This window comes from Drosophila bipectinata, chromosome 2L, assembly GCF_030179905.1.
Source record: "Drosophila bipectinata strain 14024-0381.07 chromosome 2L, DbipHiC1v2, whole genome shotgun sequence".
Lineage (NCBI taxonomy): Eukaryota > Metazoa > Arthropoda > Insecta > Diptera > Drosophilidae > Drosophila > Drosophila bipectinata.
Genome location: NC_091736.1, coordinates 386,379 through 403,890, shown reverse-complemented (window position 1 = coordinate 403,890; position 17,512 = coordinate 386,379). Strand labels below are relative to the sequence as shown.

The 17,512-nt window shown below is 50.2% G+C and overlaps 1 protein-coding gene across 1 annotated transcript in view; it reads left to right on the top strand.

Annotated features, from left to right (window-relative positions):
• Window positions 1–2,175: 2,175 nt before the first annotated feature.
• Window positions 2,176–17,512, top strand: part of ds (dachsous cadherin-related 1) — a 50,578-nt gene continuing 35,241 nt past the window's right edge. The window contains exon 1 of the mRNA XM_017250097.3: window positions 2,176–4,141. Coding sequence (XP_017105586.2) covers window positions 2,273–4,141 — 1,869 coding nt within the window. The 5' untranslated portion in view covers window positions 2,176–2,272. The remainder of the gene's footprint in view (window positions 4,142–17,512) is intronic.

The following is a 17,512-nucleotide window of genomic DNA, read 5'->3' as shown; positions in this document are numbered from 1 at the left end:
AAAGCGTCTACTTGCCACCTACTTAGCCCCCAGTTTTAGACAACAATTTTGCATAATTCGCAGTTAAATCACGAGCGGAACGACTCCAACAACAAAGACATGATTCGCAACAAGTTGATTTTCTTCTCTTCGACTCTTTTTTAATTGTTTGGCTAAAAGACCTCAGCTACATGTGTAATGTGCATGCTAATGAGGTCTCGAGAGCTTTCAAGTCTGTTTACTAGATCTGTCGGAAGAACTCTTCCATCCTGGGGCGCCTCTTCGGCAAAACTCTGGACAAGTTGGACATAGTCTTAAGATTTCAAATAATCCTTTCAATACCCAATTCTTGGGCTTCTTGGACGGTCTCTTGGACGGTCCGTCCCTTTCGCCGGCTTAATTAGTTGCGCTCTAAACTTTACGCTGTTATTGTTATGATTGTGAACGTTTTATGCGGCTCCGCGGGGCAGAGAGGATTGTTGTTGCTTTTATTTGCTATTAACTAGGTTTTATTGACGCCGCTCTGTTTTTGTTTCTGATTTTCCATTTTTTAGGAACGGCTTTACGAGCTCTTGTGCGGTCGTAAAAGACCAGAAACACACAAAATGAAACTCTCCCGGGAAATAGCATAATTTTTAATGGCCGGCCCGAAAGCCTGGGATGAAATTCTCCCTGAAACTCCCAGGAACAGCCGCGCACCAGAACTGGAACCACAAATATAATTACAACTTTGTCATTCGATATTAGATGCCGCCAGAGTGCACAGACCCCCAAACTAAAGCCCCACAATCAGAGTTGCACTGAAAGAATAGTTATTCCAGAGCTTACTTCTTGCCACTACCAGTTCACATCTGAGTGACTCGAATCCCATCCAGCTATAGGCCATACCCCTCTCCGGATCTCGGAGGCAGCCACACGCAAGGCGACCGACCGACCGCCAGCTGGCACTCAAATCAGACTGCTTCTCCGAGCCGAGTCGGACGGGAGCTGTCCAACTGGGGCGCCAGAGATCGGCCAGCGGGATGGGACTGGGACTGGGAACGAACCGCTCCACGGGCTTTCTAATGTGTTCGGGTATTAGCAGTTCATCTAAACTTATGACAAGTGCAAATCAAACTGACGTTTCCGCCACGGCAGCCCGCCCCACTCCACTGCTCTCCCGAAGTAATTTGCGTATCATAGAGTTCAGGTCCAAGAAGTATCCGGGCGCTTGATGGGCCAACTGCCGTTGCCGTTTATTAAATTACGCCTTGTGTCATGGTCGGTGCGGATTCGTCCAGGAAGGGACATTATCATTATAAAGTTATTAGAGATCAAATGGCAGCGGCTCCTCGACAGACATGAAAGGCTGCCACTTGCCACTGGCTTGCTAATTTCTCCGCAGAATCCCATTTCTCCGACTGCAGCCTCCGACTGTCAATCATGCGAGGGGAGGAGGCCGTCACCTCCGATCAGTTCCCGGTTCCCAAGCCCCATTAATTCGGTTTTAATTGCCGGTTCGCCGGATCGACCAGGATTAACTAGTGCGCCGGAGAGATCTCTATCTGATCACGAAGCTGGGTCTTCTAGGCATTCCCAAGACAATATTGATAATTTTGATGGGCACCCCGCCTCTGTTACCTCTGTCTTATCGAGCAAAAAATCTCCCCCATTGCGGGGGAAACAAATGTTGTTTTGGCCACTCGGCAGAAAAGTGTTAGTCATGGCCTTGTTAACTAAATTGTTGGCCACGAATTGCTCGCTCGGAACGGGAACCATTCGAAGACCAATTCCACAGAGTTATAAGCCAGAAGTTGGGTCATCAAAGCAGTCTCGTATTTGTTCGATTTCACCCCAATCGCTGTGTGTATCTCTTCCAGTTCTTGGCTCCGAATGCCACAGTGTGTGTGTCAGAAATAATTTATCGGCAGCCCTGGAAGACAGGGCCCGTGTGTGCAGAGACCCTTTTAGCCTTTGAACCTTTCGCAGGCAGGTAGAAGCTCGGCCTCGGCAGGTCTCTGGAATCTCGACTCTTTTGTCTTCGCTCCTTCGTCGTCTATTAGCATTTCAAATTCACCCAAATGGACAGTCCTCAGCTTCAGCCTCCACCTCCATCAGCCATCCACATATCAGACCTCTCAGAGCATTGAATACTTTTTAGAAGTCCTCTTCCAATGTTGACTAATTATATTGTGTTTCTATTTCTTGCAGAACTGCCATGGCCTTGCTGGGCGTCGATTGTAGTCAAGAGTGCTCATAGCTCCTCTTGACCAGCTTCAGGGGAGCAATCCGCTATTGGATTGCCATAGAAAAGATGAGGAACTCCACGGGATCCACGGGAAACCACCACCAAGAACTCAAGAACTTTACCATGTTCCATCGATGCCGGAGGCGCTGCCGCACCACGTCGGCAGCCTCACCACCCACCCGCCACCACACGCTCTTGCTGCCCAGCAACCTGCTCCACCTGCTCCTGGTCCTGTGGCTGGGATCCTCCCTAGCTGCGGCCTCCAACGACAAGGAGCGGGAGAGGAGACTAGAGGTGTTCGAGGGCGTGCCTCTGGACCACCAGATCGGGTACATTGGAGACTTTGACGGGATCGACAGCGGGCCTCCGTACATTATCGTAGCCGAGGCCGGAGTGGAGACGGATCTGGCCATAGACCGGGCCACAGGGGAGATCCGCACGAAGGTCAAGCTGGACAGGGAAACTAGAGCCTCCTACAGCTTGGTGGCCATCCCCCTTAGTGGCCGGAACATCCGAGTCCTGGTCACGGTGAAGGATGAAAACGACAACGCCCCAACCTTCCCCCAGCCCTCAATGCACATAGAGTTCCCGGAGAACACCCCGCGAGAGGTCAAGCGGACTCTGCTGCCCGCCAGAGACCTGGACCTCGAACCGTTCAACACGCAGAAGTACAACATTGTGTCCGGAAACGTAAATGATGCCTTTCGGCTGTCGTCCCACAGGGAGCGGGACGGGGTCCTGTACTTGGACCTACAGATCAGCGGATTCCTCGACAGGGAGACCACTCCGGGCTACAGCCTCCTCATTGAGGCCCTGGACGGCGGCAGTCCCCCGCTGAGGGGGTTCATGACCGTCAACATCACGATCCAGGACGTGAACGACAACCAGCCCATCTTCAACCAGAGCCGGTACTTCGCCACAGTCCCCGAAAACGCCACAGTGGGCACCAGTGTCCTGCAGGTCTTCGCCTCCGACACGGACGCGGACGAGAACGGCCTGGTGGAGTACGCCATAAACCGGAGGCAGAGCGACAAGGAGAAGATGTTCCGCATCGACCCCCGGACTGGGGCCATCTACATAAACAAGCCGCTGGACTTTGAGACCAAGGAGCTGCACGAGCTCGTCGTCGTGGCCAAGGATCACGGGGAGCAGCCCCTGGAGACCACGGCATTCGTCTCCATACGAGTGACGGACGTGAACGACAACCAGCCCACGATAAACGTGATCTTCCTCAGCGACGACGCCTCTCCCAAGATATCGGAGTCGGCCCAACCAGGCGAGTTCGTCGCCAGGATCTCCGTCCATGACCCGGACTCCAAGACGGAGTACGCCAACGTCAACGTCTCTCTGAACGGCGGGGACGGGCACTTCGCCCTCACCACCAGGGACAACAGCATATACCTGGTTATCGTCAACCTGCCCCTGGACAGGGAAATGGTCTCAAACTACACCCTCAGTGTCGTGGCCACGGACAAGGGCACTCCCCCACTGCACGCCTCCAAGTCGATCTTCCTGAAGATCACGGACGTCAACGACAACCCGCCGGAGTTTGAGCTGGACCTCTACCACGCCAATGTCATGGAGGTGGCTGATCCAGGCACCTCCGTCCTCCAGGTCCTGGCCCACGATCGGGACGAGGGCCTGAACTCGGTCATAAGCTACTCGCTGGCTGAGACCCCGGATACCCATGCCCAGTGGTTCCAGATCGACTCGCAGACGGGTCTGATCACCACCCGGTCGCACATCGACTGCGAGACCGAGCCAGTACCCCAGCTGACGGTGATTGCCCGGGACGGAGGCAATCCGCCACTCTCCTCCAGCGCCACCGTGCTGGTAACGATCCACGACGTGAACGACAACGAGCCGATATTCGACCAGAGCTTCTATAATGTTTCCGTGGCCGAGAACGAGCCCGTGGGCAGGTGCATACTTAAGGTGAGTCATTAGCTCTCAGTACCATACACTTTGAACTCCCGTTCCCGTTCTCCCAACATTACATTTTTGTCGTGACCCACTTTCCGGACGGGTCATTAAAGCGTTTGTCCCGCCGTCTGCTTGGAATCTACCCAACCAGCGTCGCTTATGGATTTTCCACGTACTCGCGGCCCAAAACTAATCTCATGCATCAATTACCCGCTCCCAGTCAGATCAGTCAGTCAGACGTCAGACATCGGCCGTCAGCCATCAGAGGGCCCCCAACATCACAGATTGTGAGCCACGAGGGGAGGCTGTGAATGCCTCGAGTTATAGATTTGATTTTTCCAAGGAGTACGATGGGTAGTATCAAAAAATATAGATCCTAAAGTTACAGGAATTGTTGCAATATAGGATGTAGGATCTGTGATTATAGGTATAGTTTAGAGAGGCCACTCTTCTGGTTGAAATCTTATCTCAACCTCGCTGCCATGAAATATTTTGAAGCGTTTCTTGTGCAGGCTATGCCCTACCCCCTCCACCGTCCTCCACCGTGTAGGCTTCTCACTCTTTTGTAGTTAATCCATTCATCATCGGGTAATTACACTTTTATAACATTTTTCTCCACTCACAAAACCAAAGAGGCAGCCAAAAAATGGAAAAAAGTTAACAAAAAATGTATGTACAAACACACACACACATATATCCCCGATATCTAGAGTCCAACGAAGGCATTTTGCTCCACGACTCTTCTCGTCATTCCCCCCGTTTCCCTTCCCCTGCTTGTGCTACCCATTTTTCTCAAAGCCACATAAACGACACAGAGACGTCGACAAGATTGTGTCCGACTATCGAATATGGTCTCCCTTGCCTCTAAAAAACACGAAAAACAAAAAGCGACATTAAAACGGAAAAAAGCGGCGACCGACTGCCCGAAAATGTAGGGGACACCGATTAAAAACACGATTCTCGGCTGGGAGCAATAGCGTTATAGAAACATCAAAGACGGGGGAAGAGGAAGTTGAAACATATTCATTTTTCAAGCATTCGATACATTGAAAAGGCCTAGGCTTACTTAGTATGGCCGATACTTTTTAAAGTATCTGCAAGATAGTAGCTAATTTCAGCTTACCTCGAACTTGAAGCTGTTGGGGCTGAGAGGCGGTTTCCGCAAATCAAAGCAAATCAAATCGCTTCAAACAAGCACAATAACGTGAGCGCCGCCAAATTACGGCCAACAATAAGTTGGAATAACAACGCCAATTCTTGACAACCCAGAGATTTGATGAAATCTGAAAAAAGTCACGTTTCCTTAATTACAATGGGAGAAAATTAGATTTATTCCCCGCACCCCTCTATTCCGTCTTGTGGTTAGCAAACGAACAAAATACGAGATACAAAACGCATAATTGGCTCACGCAAAAATAAAATAAAACCAAAGAAACCGAAACCAAAACCGAACTCGAACTCCGAAAGATGAGGTCCGAACGGCCATCTAGAGAATTGGGAAAGAGACAAAGGGATGGCCGAGTGGATTTAGTTTGGATCTTTTCGAATTCGTATGCGGTGCGATTTGTGGCACAATAATCATAAAATGCGCCACAGCCAGAGCCAGAGCCAGGGCCAGGGCAGCGTCTGGACCTTGAGACCCTAAAAACTATTTCGAATACCGTGGATCGCCCCCCGCTCTCCACGTCCGCATTTAGAAGCCAATCTGTGGACGTGATGATTGTAAAAAGCCAGCCCGAAACAGCTCAGCTCAAACCAAATAAATGCTAAATTGGAATTTCGTATAAAAAGCACATGAGGCAGCAACGCAATGAGGGGAAATGTGAAACAAAAAGCTCTGGGCAAAGGGGTCAGCCGAGCACATTTTTTATGGCCTGCAACCAAAACAAATTATAAAAAAGCGATGGATGGCAAAGAGTCTTAACAAAAGCGAGGGCTAAATTAAAAAGGGCTCCAAAAACAGCTAAAAATAACTTGTATATCCTTGAAAAGAGAATAATGAGAAGTTCTAATAAAGAATCTTTATTAATAACAGACCTTTGAACCTTCTCGAGCTGTGTTTTCCCTCAGAAGGCACACCTTTCCCAAGCTGTAGTCGGTGTAAGGCCCTCGACGCTACCGCTGTATCATTTTCTAGCCGGAGAAGCGGAAATGCTATTTAATTAAAGGCGATCAACGCCGACTTTCCGAATTCCGACTCTCCGACCTGCCCGGCTAATGGGTAACCAAATTACACTTTAATTCGGGCCACAAAACAAAAGACTTAGGCAACGAACTTGCGTTCCAGTGGGAGTGGCAAGGGGATTACTCATCTGCCTCTTTCCCGTTTTAGATTATTATGCGAGCCCGAAAATTAAAATCTCATTATGCAAATTACAAAACTAGTAAAAACAAAGTCTAAAGCCCTACTAAGCCCTCCCCCTCCCTCACCCAAACTCCGCCGCCCAAATTGGAGTTTCCTTTCGGCAGGCGAGGAGAAAAGACAACATAATTTGCTCGTCGTGTGGTTGTTGTCATCTCGGCTTTTATGCTGTTGGTGCTGTTGCAATTACACATTAAATTGCGGCAATTACATGGGGGAGAAGGTAGCCCAAGAGCGAGAGCCAGCCCGGGAATGTGGGAATTACACTCGGAGATTTCTAAGCCATTCCGGTGCATCGCCACTCCCTATCCGATTGGCAGCTGAAGCCCTGTTCTGAAGGTCCGCAGGAATGTTGCAATTTATTATGTAATATAATACATAACTTATGTCCCAGAGAGGACCAAAATAGTCTCTGGATGGAGGAGGCCTACTAGTCAAAATTTCACAAAAAATATATATATTTTTCTCTGCGTGCGCCTGGTGTTGTAATTTCGCATTGTTTGGCTAATCTACGTAAATCTAATTTTCGGGTGGCTCCCACCATTACATGGACGGGCCGAGGGACTGCCCGGGGGGTGGAGGAGGCGGCGGCAAGGGAACACGATCTGCCCATTTGGCAGAGTTATGTGGTCGCTCCTCTAATGCACAAACACACGTCCAATCGGAGATACAGGCACTCGCATTGAACTGGTTTTAGTTGGTGGAGGGTGCAAGTGGCAGGTTTCCCCACTCACCCCTACCCCTCCCTCCATCCGTCTTTTCCACCTTTCCTCGACTGCGTACGCGGCGCTCAGTGTGCGCCAATTTTCTTTGTCTCTGGGCCCGATTCACTTTTTCCTAAGCACTGATGGATGCCCTTTTATGTGGATGCCCGACTCTCCCTCGCAGTCTCTCGCTGTGGCTCTCTCGCGGTGGCTTCTCTAGTGACTTTTGGCCAGAGTCTAGTCCGCTCTCGCGCTCTCCGCCGCTCCGTACGCAACTTGTTTTGCACAATTTTAATTTTATAAACACCTTTAACGCATTTTTGTGCGCTCACATTCCATAAATGCCAGTCGGGAGAGCGCGGAGAGCGTAGCTGGCGTAGGAAACTCACCACGAGTTCGCCGCACGGCGAATGTATCTCAAGTCGCTGCCATTCAGTAATTCAGCGCTGCGACCGAAATAGTTTTGACCACGATCGCTCTCTCCCTCGCACGCTCGCTCTCCCTCTCCCTGTCTTCGGGCCAAGACAAAATGGTTGGAAAATCATGGCGCAGCCGGTTTATTGATTAATTTTTCCTTTTTTGAGAGTCTTTCGAGGGTTCTTGGTCTTTGAGAAACCCTACGACCTTCCCGTTGGAAGGACTCACCCCTCTGGCCGCAGGTTTTAATTAAGTTGCGCGGGCTGGCTGATGGAGCACCTTCCGTCACACAACAACATAATTTTTGACACAATTCCTCGCCCGAGTTAAGCATCGGAGATAATCGCGATCGCCTCCACTGGCCACCACAAGGAAACCGCCGCAGAGCCACCTCCGAAGCCGACCCAGAACAGAACCAAAATAGCCCAGAGCGCTGATCGCAATCAAAACATCAATAAACCTTAACAGATAGGCTCCGCAGAGAGCTTTCATTTTGCATAGGGGCGGGCCGGCGGGGGGGAACTCCGGCGAGGAAGATGCGCGATGTCGACGCATCAAACGCGCATCAATTTGCGGGCCAAACGCGACAACAAGCAGCCAGACACGCGTGCAACGCGGCGGAGGCTACTGCGCGGAGTCCAGGTCCTGCCGCAGCACTAAACGTAATGGAATGCATCCAAGGCGATGGGGCAGGACTGCCGCGAAGCAATGTTTCTCGCAGTGTGCTGCTCTCGAGGCTGCTGCTGTGGCCATATTTAGTAAATACCGCTTCTGTGGCTGCCTTTAAAGGTGCAATTAAAGCGCGAAGAAAGAGAGAAAGAGGAGAGCCAGCGAGATGTGGAGAGATGGAGGCTGGAGGTGCAGGGATCTGGGATCTGGGACCCGGGATCTGGGTTCTTGGATGCGAAATGCTCAACGCGCGCGCACACATCACAACAACCCGAGGGCAATGGCTACTGCATTTGCATAGCCGCCGAGAGCTCAAAGCTGAGAGCCGAGATTTCCGAAGTTCCGGGGGGCTGGGATGCTGGGAAGGTGGATGGAGATGAAGAGGAGCGGTCCGCGACAGCTCCTCCACGTCACGAAGTCAGCCGGGAAAAGGCGATTCACTATCAACGTGCGGGGAGCTGGAGAGCTCTGGAAGTGAGTGTTTTGGGAAGCATTGAAAAGGTCTGTACTGCAGAGCCTGTAGAATTGGTGGAAGAAATAGTCAACTATGTATAATAGAAGAATTCTTCACTTATACACTTTGTAGATTATGGCTGTTGAACCATCCAAATTCGATTATAGAAATTAACAGCTGGGGAAAATGTCTTCTTTGTGTTTCTAAGTGAGGCTTTCTTATCTTTTTTTGGAAGAATTCTTCTGGCCCCGCCAATACGCCAGATGAGCTCCACTAGTCTTTTAAGACCAGTGAAAAAAAAACTAAAAATGTGCTGATTGATGGCCAAAGATGGAAGCCGGACTCCGCGGCGGACCTGATCTAAGCTGTCGAAGTCCAGGGTCATGCCACGTGTTGTGGTCTCCGCGCTTTCGTCACCGACCCAGCTCCCTGGGTCCCGGCTCGCGGGCTCATCTGCATGCAAATGGCAATCAATGCAATCGCGCCGCCCCTCCTGAAGCCCCAGAGACTTTTAACAACTTCTGGGGAAAAAACGTGCGATTCTAAATGAGCATATCAACAGCTTACACGGCCCAAGCCCAAGTCCCAGCCCGAAACCTAAGCCCAGGCCCAGGCCCGAGCCCCAGCTCCAGCCAGAAACTTGCCTCAGAGATGCTCCGTTGATAGCTTTTGCATATCCACAGCATTTACCAAAGCCAGCACACAGAAAGTGGAGACACCCAACCGCCACAGGCACTGGCAGTGGCAGTGGCAGCTTATTTGGCCCTAATGTACCCCCACCTCGCAGCAGCAGGCGAGTTCACAATTTTAATTAGTTAATTATTTTTACTTTTAAACAAACAAGATCTCAGAGACAAAAACAAAAAGGGGACCCAGAGGGAGCTCCTGCCAACCCAGTCGCAGCTTCCAGCTCCCAGCTCCCAAATCCCAAATCCCGACCCAGCCTGATCCCGAACGCTGCGCCCCAGTGGGGATTTGGTTTTTCTCTTTTAATCATTTTTTTTGTTTGGAATGGCCGGCAATCTGCATACGTGCATCTCAGCCAGGCCAGTCTTCTGGCTCCCTTCTGGCATTCTCCATGGCCTGCATCCTGGGGTCTGCATTCTCCTATCTACCGTCTACTCTCTCCTGCAGCCTGTCTCCCGTCTTCCATCTTCCGTGCCCTGTCTTTCTTCTCATTTGTCGTCACTGGCAGAGAGCTGTGAGCTCCCAACTTTGCGGATTCCCGAATAAGTTCTTGATTTCGGTGCACTTAAAGAAACAGAGTCGAGTTCTACTAAGATGGGAGAGGTGTATTCTTTTGTGAAAGTGTGGTTGGTTCTACTGCTTCGCTGAGTGCACGTTTTCCCCAAAAACCAAACATCTTGACCGGCCTGTGGCCGAATAAAATACCTCGTGTGGGTTGCACAACATCGAATCTGGCCCCATTGTGGCCCGAATGGAGGCTGAGAAGGCTGGGACTGTGGCTGGTGATGATGACGATGATTATGGGCAAACGGATTTGCATATTTTTGTGTGTAGAACATAGCCATACAAAGCCGAGTATTTCATAAATCCCCACAAGAGCTGGCTGGCAAATTAAATTGTCAATCATTTTTATAACTTGGCCCGATCCGATCGACATGTGCGTGAAGAGAAGTTAATGCCAAAATGATATGTGAAAAGCGAGGCACAAACGACACAAAAAATACTTATAAGCGAAAATGTTTTCGTTGAATTTTTAAACAGTCATTGGCTGCTTGTCCGAGGCCCGGCCATTGTCTGGGCTCTCCGGCGTTGTTGGCACTTTGTCCCGCGGAGGTGCCCGATCTGTCGATCTGTCGTGATATCTGTGTTTGGGCCAAAGTCACATAAATAATGAATTATGCCCGATTATTAGGCGACTTATGCAAAGGCCGAAAACGCCACAAAAACCTGCGACTGCTAAAAAATGACTGCCATTTGTCGCTTTGAGTAATCAGTGTAAGCGTTTATCTCCGACCGCTACTGTGCCTCGTGTTTTTCTATCCATCATACGTGTGTGATAACGTCAGCGAGAAGGAACTCCATCGATGAAATTCCTCACCTCCGAGGGCCAGTTTCTTTGAGCCGCGCCGCATCGGCAAAAACTGCAACATTGTTGCATGTTGATGGGCTGCCACGACAACCCGAGGGCTGCCCGAAACAAAGCCCGGAATAGGGGTAGTGGGGCACATCCGCAGAGTTATTGATTGAGGGTCATAACACGGCGCAAGACAATGTGCCCAGAAATTACCGATTCAAAGCAGACGGAACGTGTCGAAAGGCACTGGAGCTGGTCCGAGGCCCACGTTGGCCCGGAGTAACTGTAGATCTCCGAAATTCGTGTAATTGCAGCTGCAATTTACAACTGAGGCAAAGGTAAATTGAGGATGGAATGGGCGCGGGTCTCGGTTCTCGGCTCGAAGCTCCTCCTACCCCCAACCCTTCGCAATACGATGCCCTTGGGCAAAGTCAGAGAGCCCTTCGGCCCAGGAACCTCTTACCAGAATTGCATCCAAGTGCTTGGCTTGAAGTACAACAATTTCGGCTTTTTGTTGACTCAGCTCTACTCTACTCTACTCTACTCCCAGCCAAGTTCCATAAATCCCCCTGCCACTGGTGACTTCCTGCCACTGGCAGGTAATTCATAAATTAAACCAAGTTAATATTTCAGTGTCCGAGGTGCTACACCTCTGTTCGCCTGAATATTAAAATGCTTAATTGAATTTGTTAAGGCCGGAGAATAACCTCCGATAAGGATAACTCCCCCAGAGCGGCGTGTCGGCTGTTTGGCTGTTTGGCCGGCTGGTACGGACGCCTCCTCACCTGGACCTTGTGGGGCCCAACCTCCTGTCTTTATTCGGAGTCTCAATAAACAAACCCGCAACCTTTATTGCCGCCGATTGTTAATTTGTGAAGCGATAACGCGTTCGCGGATGGCGACCCCGATTCTCAGCTCTCCGATCTTTAATTTTCTCACAATGCGGATTCCTTGACACCCTTGAAAGGGCTTCTCTCATCTGTAGGTGCCATGGCCTGTCCTGTCTCCTCCTCCGGTGCCTCGGATTCTCAGTCTGCCTCTCTCCTGCCGAGTTTCCTCCACACATCCATGCGCTGTTTCCTGCCCCGCCACAAATGACATGACAAATGTCTCTGACCAGATCCCAGAGAACCGCATCGAACTCTCTACGAACCCGATCCCCAAAGGCGAGGACCCGGACCCCCTCTCACGCCTCGGGCCCCGCTCTCGCTCAGCCTCTGCCTTTTGTTGTTCAATTCAATTTATCGTCGAAAGTTCGTAGTTGAAAGAACATTTTAATTTGGCCAGAGCCGAGGCAGGGGCGGAGAACTCACCTCCCCTCTACCAGATGGAAGGCCGAAGCTTCGACCTGGACCTGAGGCTGAGGCTGAGCATGAGGCCGAGGCTGCTTTCCTTACAGTTTATGTGGCATGAAGTTGCAAAAGTCTCGTGTCGAGCGTTAAATTCTTTTCGACTTGGCAAATTGAACGAGCAATGGTACACGGAGAGAAAACTGGCCATCATCGTGGAATGGTATTTGGGCTTACTTGAGAGACAAGTCTTATGGGAGACCTGGTGTTTCTCCCAGTGCCATCCTGTGATGATCGGCGGAGGAACTCGAAAAGTAACTGTTGTGAGCAGTGTCAGGCTGAAAAAGTTCGGGTGTCGAAGCGTCCGAGTTCTCTTATTTAAACTCTTATTTATGCACAATTGTCGGGCGGCCTCCGTCCTGCGTCCTCCGTCCAGCGTCCTCCCGGCGACTGCAATTCCTTTTTGTGGCTTCATCTCGGCAGACAAATTTATTCGCCGCAGTCGGCTGGGGGCTGGGGACTCTGTTTATTAGTGGATTTATGACGTTTGCCCCCACTGGAGCTCCCTCGTTAGTCGAATTGTGATCACCGTCCGGACAGCGCCGTCAATTTCCATCAATCAAAGATTGGGGGCCGCTCTAACTGTTTGCTCCGGCGGGGCGTGGCATCGGGGGCAGAGGCTGGTACGGAGGTGGGGGCGGATTCGAATTCTGAACAAAACTGCGCCTGCTTACCGGATCATAAATTTTTGTGCATTCGTCTCATTAAACAGCAAAAAGGGAACGAAAATATCAAATTACCCAGTTGGGTTCCCTTTCTCGCAGCGTCGCTCTGCCTGGCAAGATCTTTCTCCTTCTTGGGAAGAACAGAAGAAAGTCGGGCGGCCGGGGAGGGCGAGCAGAAGAGCAGTTGATGGACAGGAAAGTGTATCGTTGTTGGCATGTTTGAAATTTTATACACTTGGGACTGGCGGATTAAGAGATTTTCTTCCATTAAAGACCCCGTCTTAAGGCCCGAAAACAAAATCTTTGCTTTATTTTATTGTCTTGAAAGAAACGCGCTTCTCGGCTTCGGCCTCGGACCGAGGAGGGAGCAAAGTGCCGGGCCCAATCCCTAATTAAACATAACAAGACCGAGTGTTAATGAATTATTTGAAGGACACGTTGCAATGCCACAGTACCGAACCGCATTGTAAAAAAAGCCCGGGAACCGGCGAATTTCATTAAAAACCCGCCCGAAACATTGTCGACAATTAAAAAGCTGGAGCGGGAAGAGGCAGTTGCAAGCAGAACAGCGAACCACAATCGATGTCGCTGGGGATGAGCCGTGGCTGGAATCGGAGAAGATAAGGTGCTGGCTCCGCCGGCTCTCCAACTATTTTAAGGGACCTGCAGCAAGGCCAGAAACCGAAAGTGGGAACTCTCTGGAGGCCTGTCGATTCTTCTGCTTTTCGACGGTGGTTTCTTTTGCGGTTTGTCTTAAACGTCGAGTCTACACAGTCGAGAAGACTGAGGGGAGAAGGGGCTATCGAACAACAAGCAACTTGGCAATCGCCTGCCTTTCAGTTCCCGATTTCGTTCTGTGCACTTGGTTCTCAATGCATTCGAGTTCGTTGCCTGAGTCTTTCGTTTTGTTTGAAGAGTCGCGGGATAAGTTGCCAGCGGCATGGCCATCTTGCTGGCCATCAAGTATTTGCCAATCTCTCGTCCGCCTAGAGAGCCTGAAATTGCGATCCTCGAAGCGAGCAAATATTGGAGGAGCTCCTAGTCTCTAGTGGGTGGCTGGGGAGCTGGCTAATTTATTTGCTTTTGGCCGCCAAAAAGGCCATCGACTGAGTGGAAAAAGGAGGTTCTTTTCCCCCCATCTGCACCTTGTGTTGTTTTTTGACAAGACGCCAAAATAAGGCAAATTATAAATGCAAATTAGCTGAGACTAATCCCCACCGCGGGGACTGGAAATCAGCTGGAACAAAAACACACACATAGCTGTTGACATTCGATGGAGTTCATTAAACGCGACTCGCGAGAACGAGTGGAATGGGAGGGGCCACAGAGGGCCCACCAGCGGCGCTTCAGACTTATTCTCATTCTTCGCAAAGCGGCAGACGAACTAAAATCGCCGACATTTCTGCCAGTTGACAACTCAATAAATTCATGCGCAGGAGAGTTGGTTATTAAACTCGCATATTTCTAATAATTCGCTCCGTCCGCTGCCGTTCTCCGTTCTCAGTCTTCCGAGCTGCGAGAAGACTCGTGGAAAGCTCCTCTGTTTATCAGAAACGCATAAATTTCTAAAATATTCCCTCTTCTTCGGCTGCGGCTGCTGCTGCGGCGGCTGCCACGACAACGAACAAGAAGAAGCGTGAACAACAACCCGATGCATCTGCGGCAGGCAGGAGAAGATGCTGCAACACACGTGCACCATGGACAGGGGGAGGGGAGGTGCGCTGGGGGAGCGAGATAGAGACAGAGTAGAGCAACAAGTTGCTGATCGGGATCAGACTGGGAAGACACGGGAAGAATTGTGGAGAGTCTTGAATGCGTTGCATTAATAATGGAATTTTGTGAAATTTTCTCAAAAGGTCAGAGAGATATACCATATAGTTATAAAGTTGTTATTCATCCGAGAATTATTAAGGCCTCCTTCCTTTATTAGCGCACGTTTCTCTCAGTGCTCCCCAGCACAGGTTCTAGCATTTCATTTCAACACCAAAGGTAAATTTGTACTTCCTCAAAGGAGTCAGCATGAGCCCCTCCTCGCCAGCCACTCGCCTGAAAGGAGATTTATGTTCATTATAGATTATTTCTGTCTGATGATGTTAATTTTGTTGCATTTCTCGCATTTGCTTACGTCTCAGCCTCAGTCTCAGCCCCAGCCCCAGCCATGGTCTCAGGCCCCTCTTTCTTCTGGAGTTGTTTTCCTGCCGAGTGTGTGTCTTCGGAAAGGAAGTGCAAGCTGCGCGGAGACTGAGCGGAGGGAAAAGCTGTTTGGGAAAAGGCACATTCAGCTGCTCATAAAGTTGTACTTTGTGGTGTGTTGCTGTCTCTATTGCATGGCCGGCCTTTGATTTGTGGCACGTCTAGCAACTTTGTTGCACGCCTAGCAAAATTATACCCATTGTGGTCAGTGTGCGAGCCAATTTCCTAGCAGCCCAGTTCTAAGCTTTCTTCCCCGATCACCAATCAGTTCTATATACTCTATATACTTATTACAATTCATTTTCTCCTTCTTGCAGGTAAGTCCATGCGATGAATCCGTACGAATCCCCCCACTAGCCGTGAGTATTGGGTGTCTGTAATTATTCTTCCTCAGCCGCTGCGGAGGCTACTTTGTCGATGTTTGTTGTTCTGCGGCCGCCTGTCGCCTGTCAAGACGTTTGTCAACACACAAAGCAACATGTCAAACAAATGATGTGAGCTAACTGTGCCGCCACGACGCAGAAACTGAATCAGATCGACCACGCCCCTGGCAGCCCACTCCCCTTGGAGAGGCAGCCATATGAGTGCCGTGCTCACTAGGTGTTGCACGTCATTCAAAAGCGGTTGGACTCGGTGCGGGGCGAGGTCACTGCTATCTGGCCGTGTCTTCCACGGGCTGGAAACCACAGCGAGATTGGTGATGGAAGCAGTAAGGATCTGTAACCAACATATGACTCCAAAATGGGCTTAAATCAATAACCAAACTCCGACCTCTAGAACTAGTCCCACGAACCTTAGCATTTATGTGCCTCTTAAAGCCTCCTAATGAAAATTATAGATGGGCGACGTGGAGCTCCGGTGTAAGATTCCCGCGGATAAGAGCGGAAGGGGTGCAAAGAAAGGGGAAAGAGGGAATGAGGCCCTAATGCCGACTTGGCTTTATAGGCGCGTTGACGTTTTTATTAAGGCTGGCCCAAAAACACCAGCTAGAGACCTCCCGCCCCTCGCGGCCCACGCCCCTGGGGGCATATTTATGAAGACCATACCAATGAATTAAATGTGACATCGATTGCTATCGATAGAGTTGTGGCCTGTTCTTTATCGCCAGTCGAAATATATGCTTGTCAAAACGGAATACACACACGCTACAGAGTCCAGTCAGTTCTGTTCCCCCGCGGAGAGGTTATGCAATCGTTGGCATCGTATTTTAGAGCCCCTGACGGCCCCATCGGGGGGAACTCCTTAATTTTTCTCTTCCACGTCTCCGCGGTGCCACGTCCCTCTTTGCACTATATAATTAGCTTCATCAACGCAATAATCATTCTGTAAACAAATACAGGGGCCCAGACCCAAGACCGGAGTCGGGCAATAAAACGGAAATTACCCTAGGAGTGGAGAGCCCCAAACGAAAGGGACTCGAAGAACGGACAGCCAAAAGCCAGCGATATACATAATTATTATTTTATTTCTACACGAGAAGAGAGTTTCTACGGCCCATAATGACCGGTTGTTCTTCGCGTTCTCCGGGTGTGCGTGGGTTCAAATCTCCGTCCGAAAATTACAATCAAATTGTGATGCGAAACAAGACCGTTTCTATACGTAATTAGAGCCGAGGGAATTTCTGTCGCCGGCGAGCAATTGGAGCTTTGTCCGATTCTCGGTTTCACTCGCCTGCCCCCAGATCGCATCGGATTTCCAGCCCGACTCGGCACCAGCACCAGCACCAGAATAAGGCCAGACAGACGGCCCAGAAAGAGGCATCGAGACCGAAAATGCCCAGATCGGTGGGCTAACCGCGAACTCTGAATCTGAGCTTCCATGTAAAACAAAACGCGCCTAGTGGCTACCAGTCCCCTCCTCGGTGCTCCTCCCCAGTTCCCTTAGAAGGAAATAGACGAATTGATTTTTCGCTCGGCTGCAGAAGATCAAAGCGGCGATGAAGGTGTCTCGGTGCGGATTGGGTGTCGACAGACTTTGATATTTCAGGTATTCTGCGGTTTTCTGAGGCTCGTATTGGCAATTACACGAGATCACTGTGAGGAACTGAGAATTTCAGTGAGTGGAGAGTAGGTTCTTCCCTCATATTTCGCGGAAAAGGCCCGCCCTGGCAGCTGGGACATCCTGAAATTAGGGTTAAGTCGAGTTTAAAGGCAGCTACTTTGTTGCAAGTCCAAAGGAATCTGCCTCTCGGAACGGGGAACCTGACAACTGACAACGTTTGCTTGGCTTCACAGATGGCAGCGGTCCAAGGCCCCCTCCAATGGGTGTTTTTTCAGGAGTTTACGACTCTGGCCGAGTCGTCGGCGGTAGCGCATACAATTAGAGTTTTAATTATCGTCTTTGGTTCTTTATTTCTTTGTGCTGCCTCTGCCTCTTGAGGCCGCGCCGCTTGTTGTTGTCCTTTGTTGTCGTCTTGAGCAAAAAAGTAATAATTTGCAGTAAAAAGATAACAACATTGGCATTGGAAATGCGCAGGCCCCGCGCTCCTCGTCTCTTCCGGGAGCCACACAAGTCGTTTTAAAAGTACTA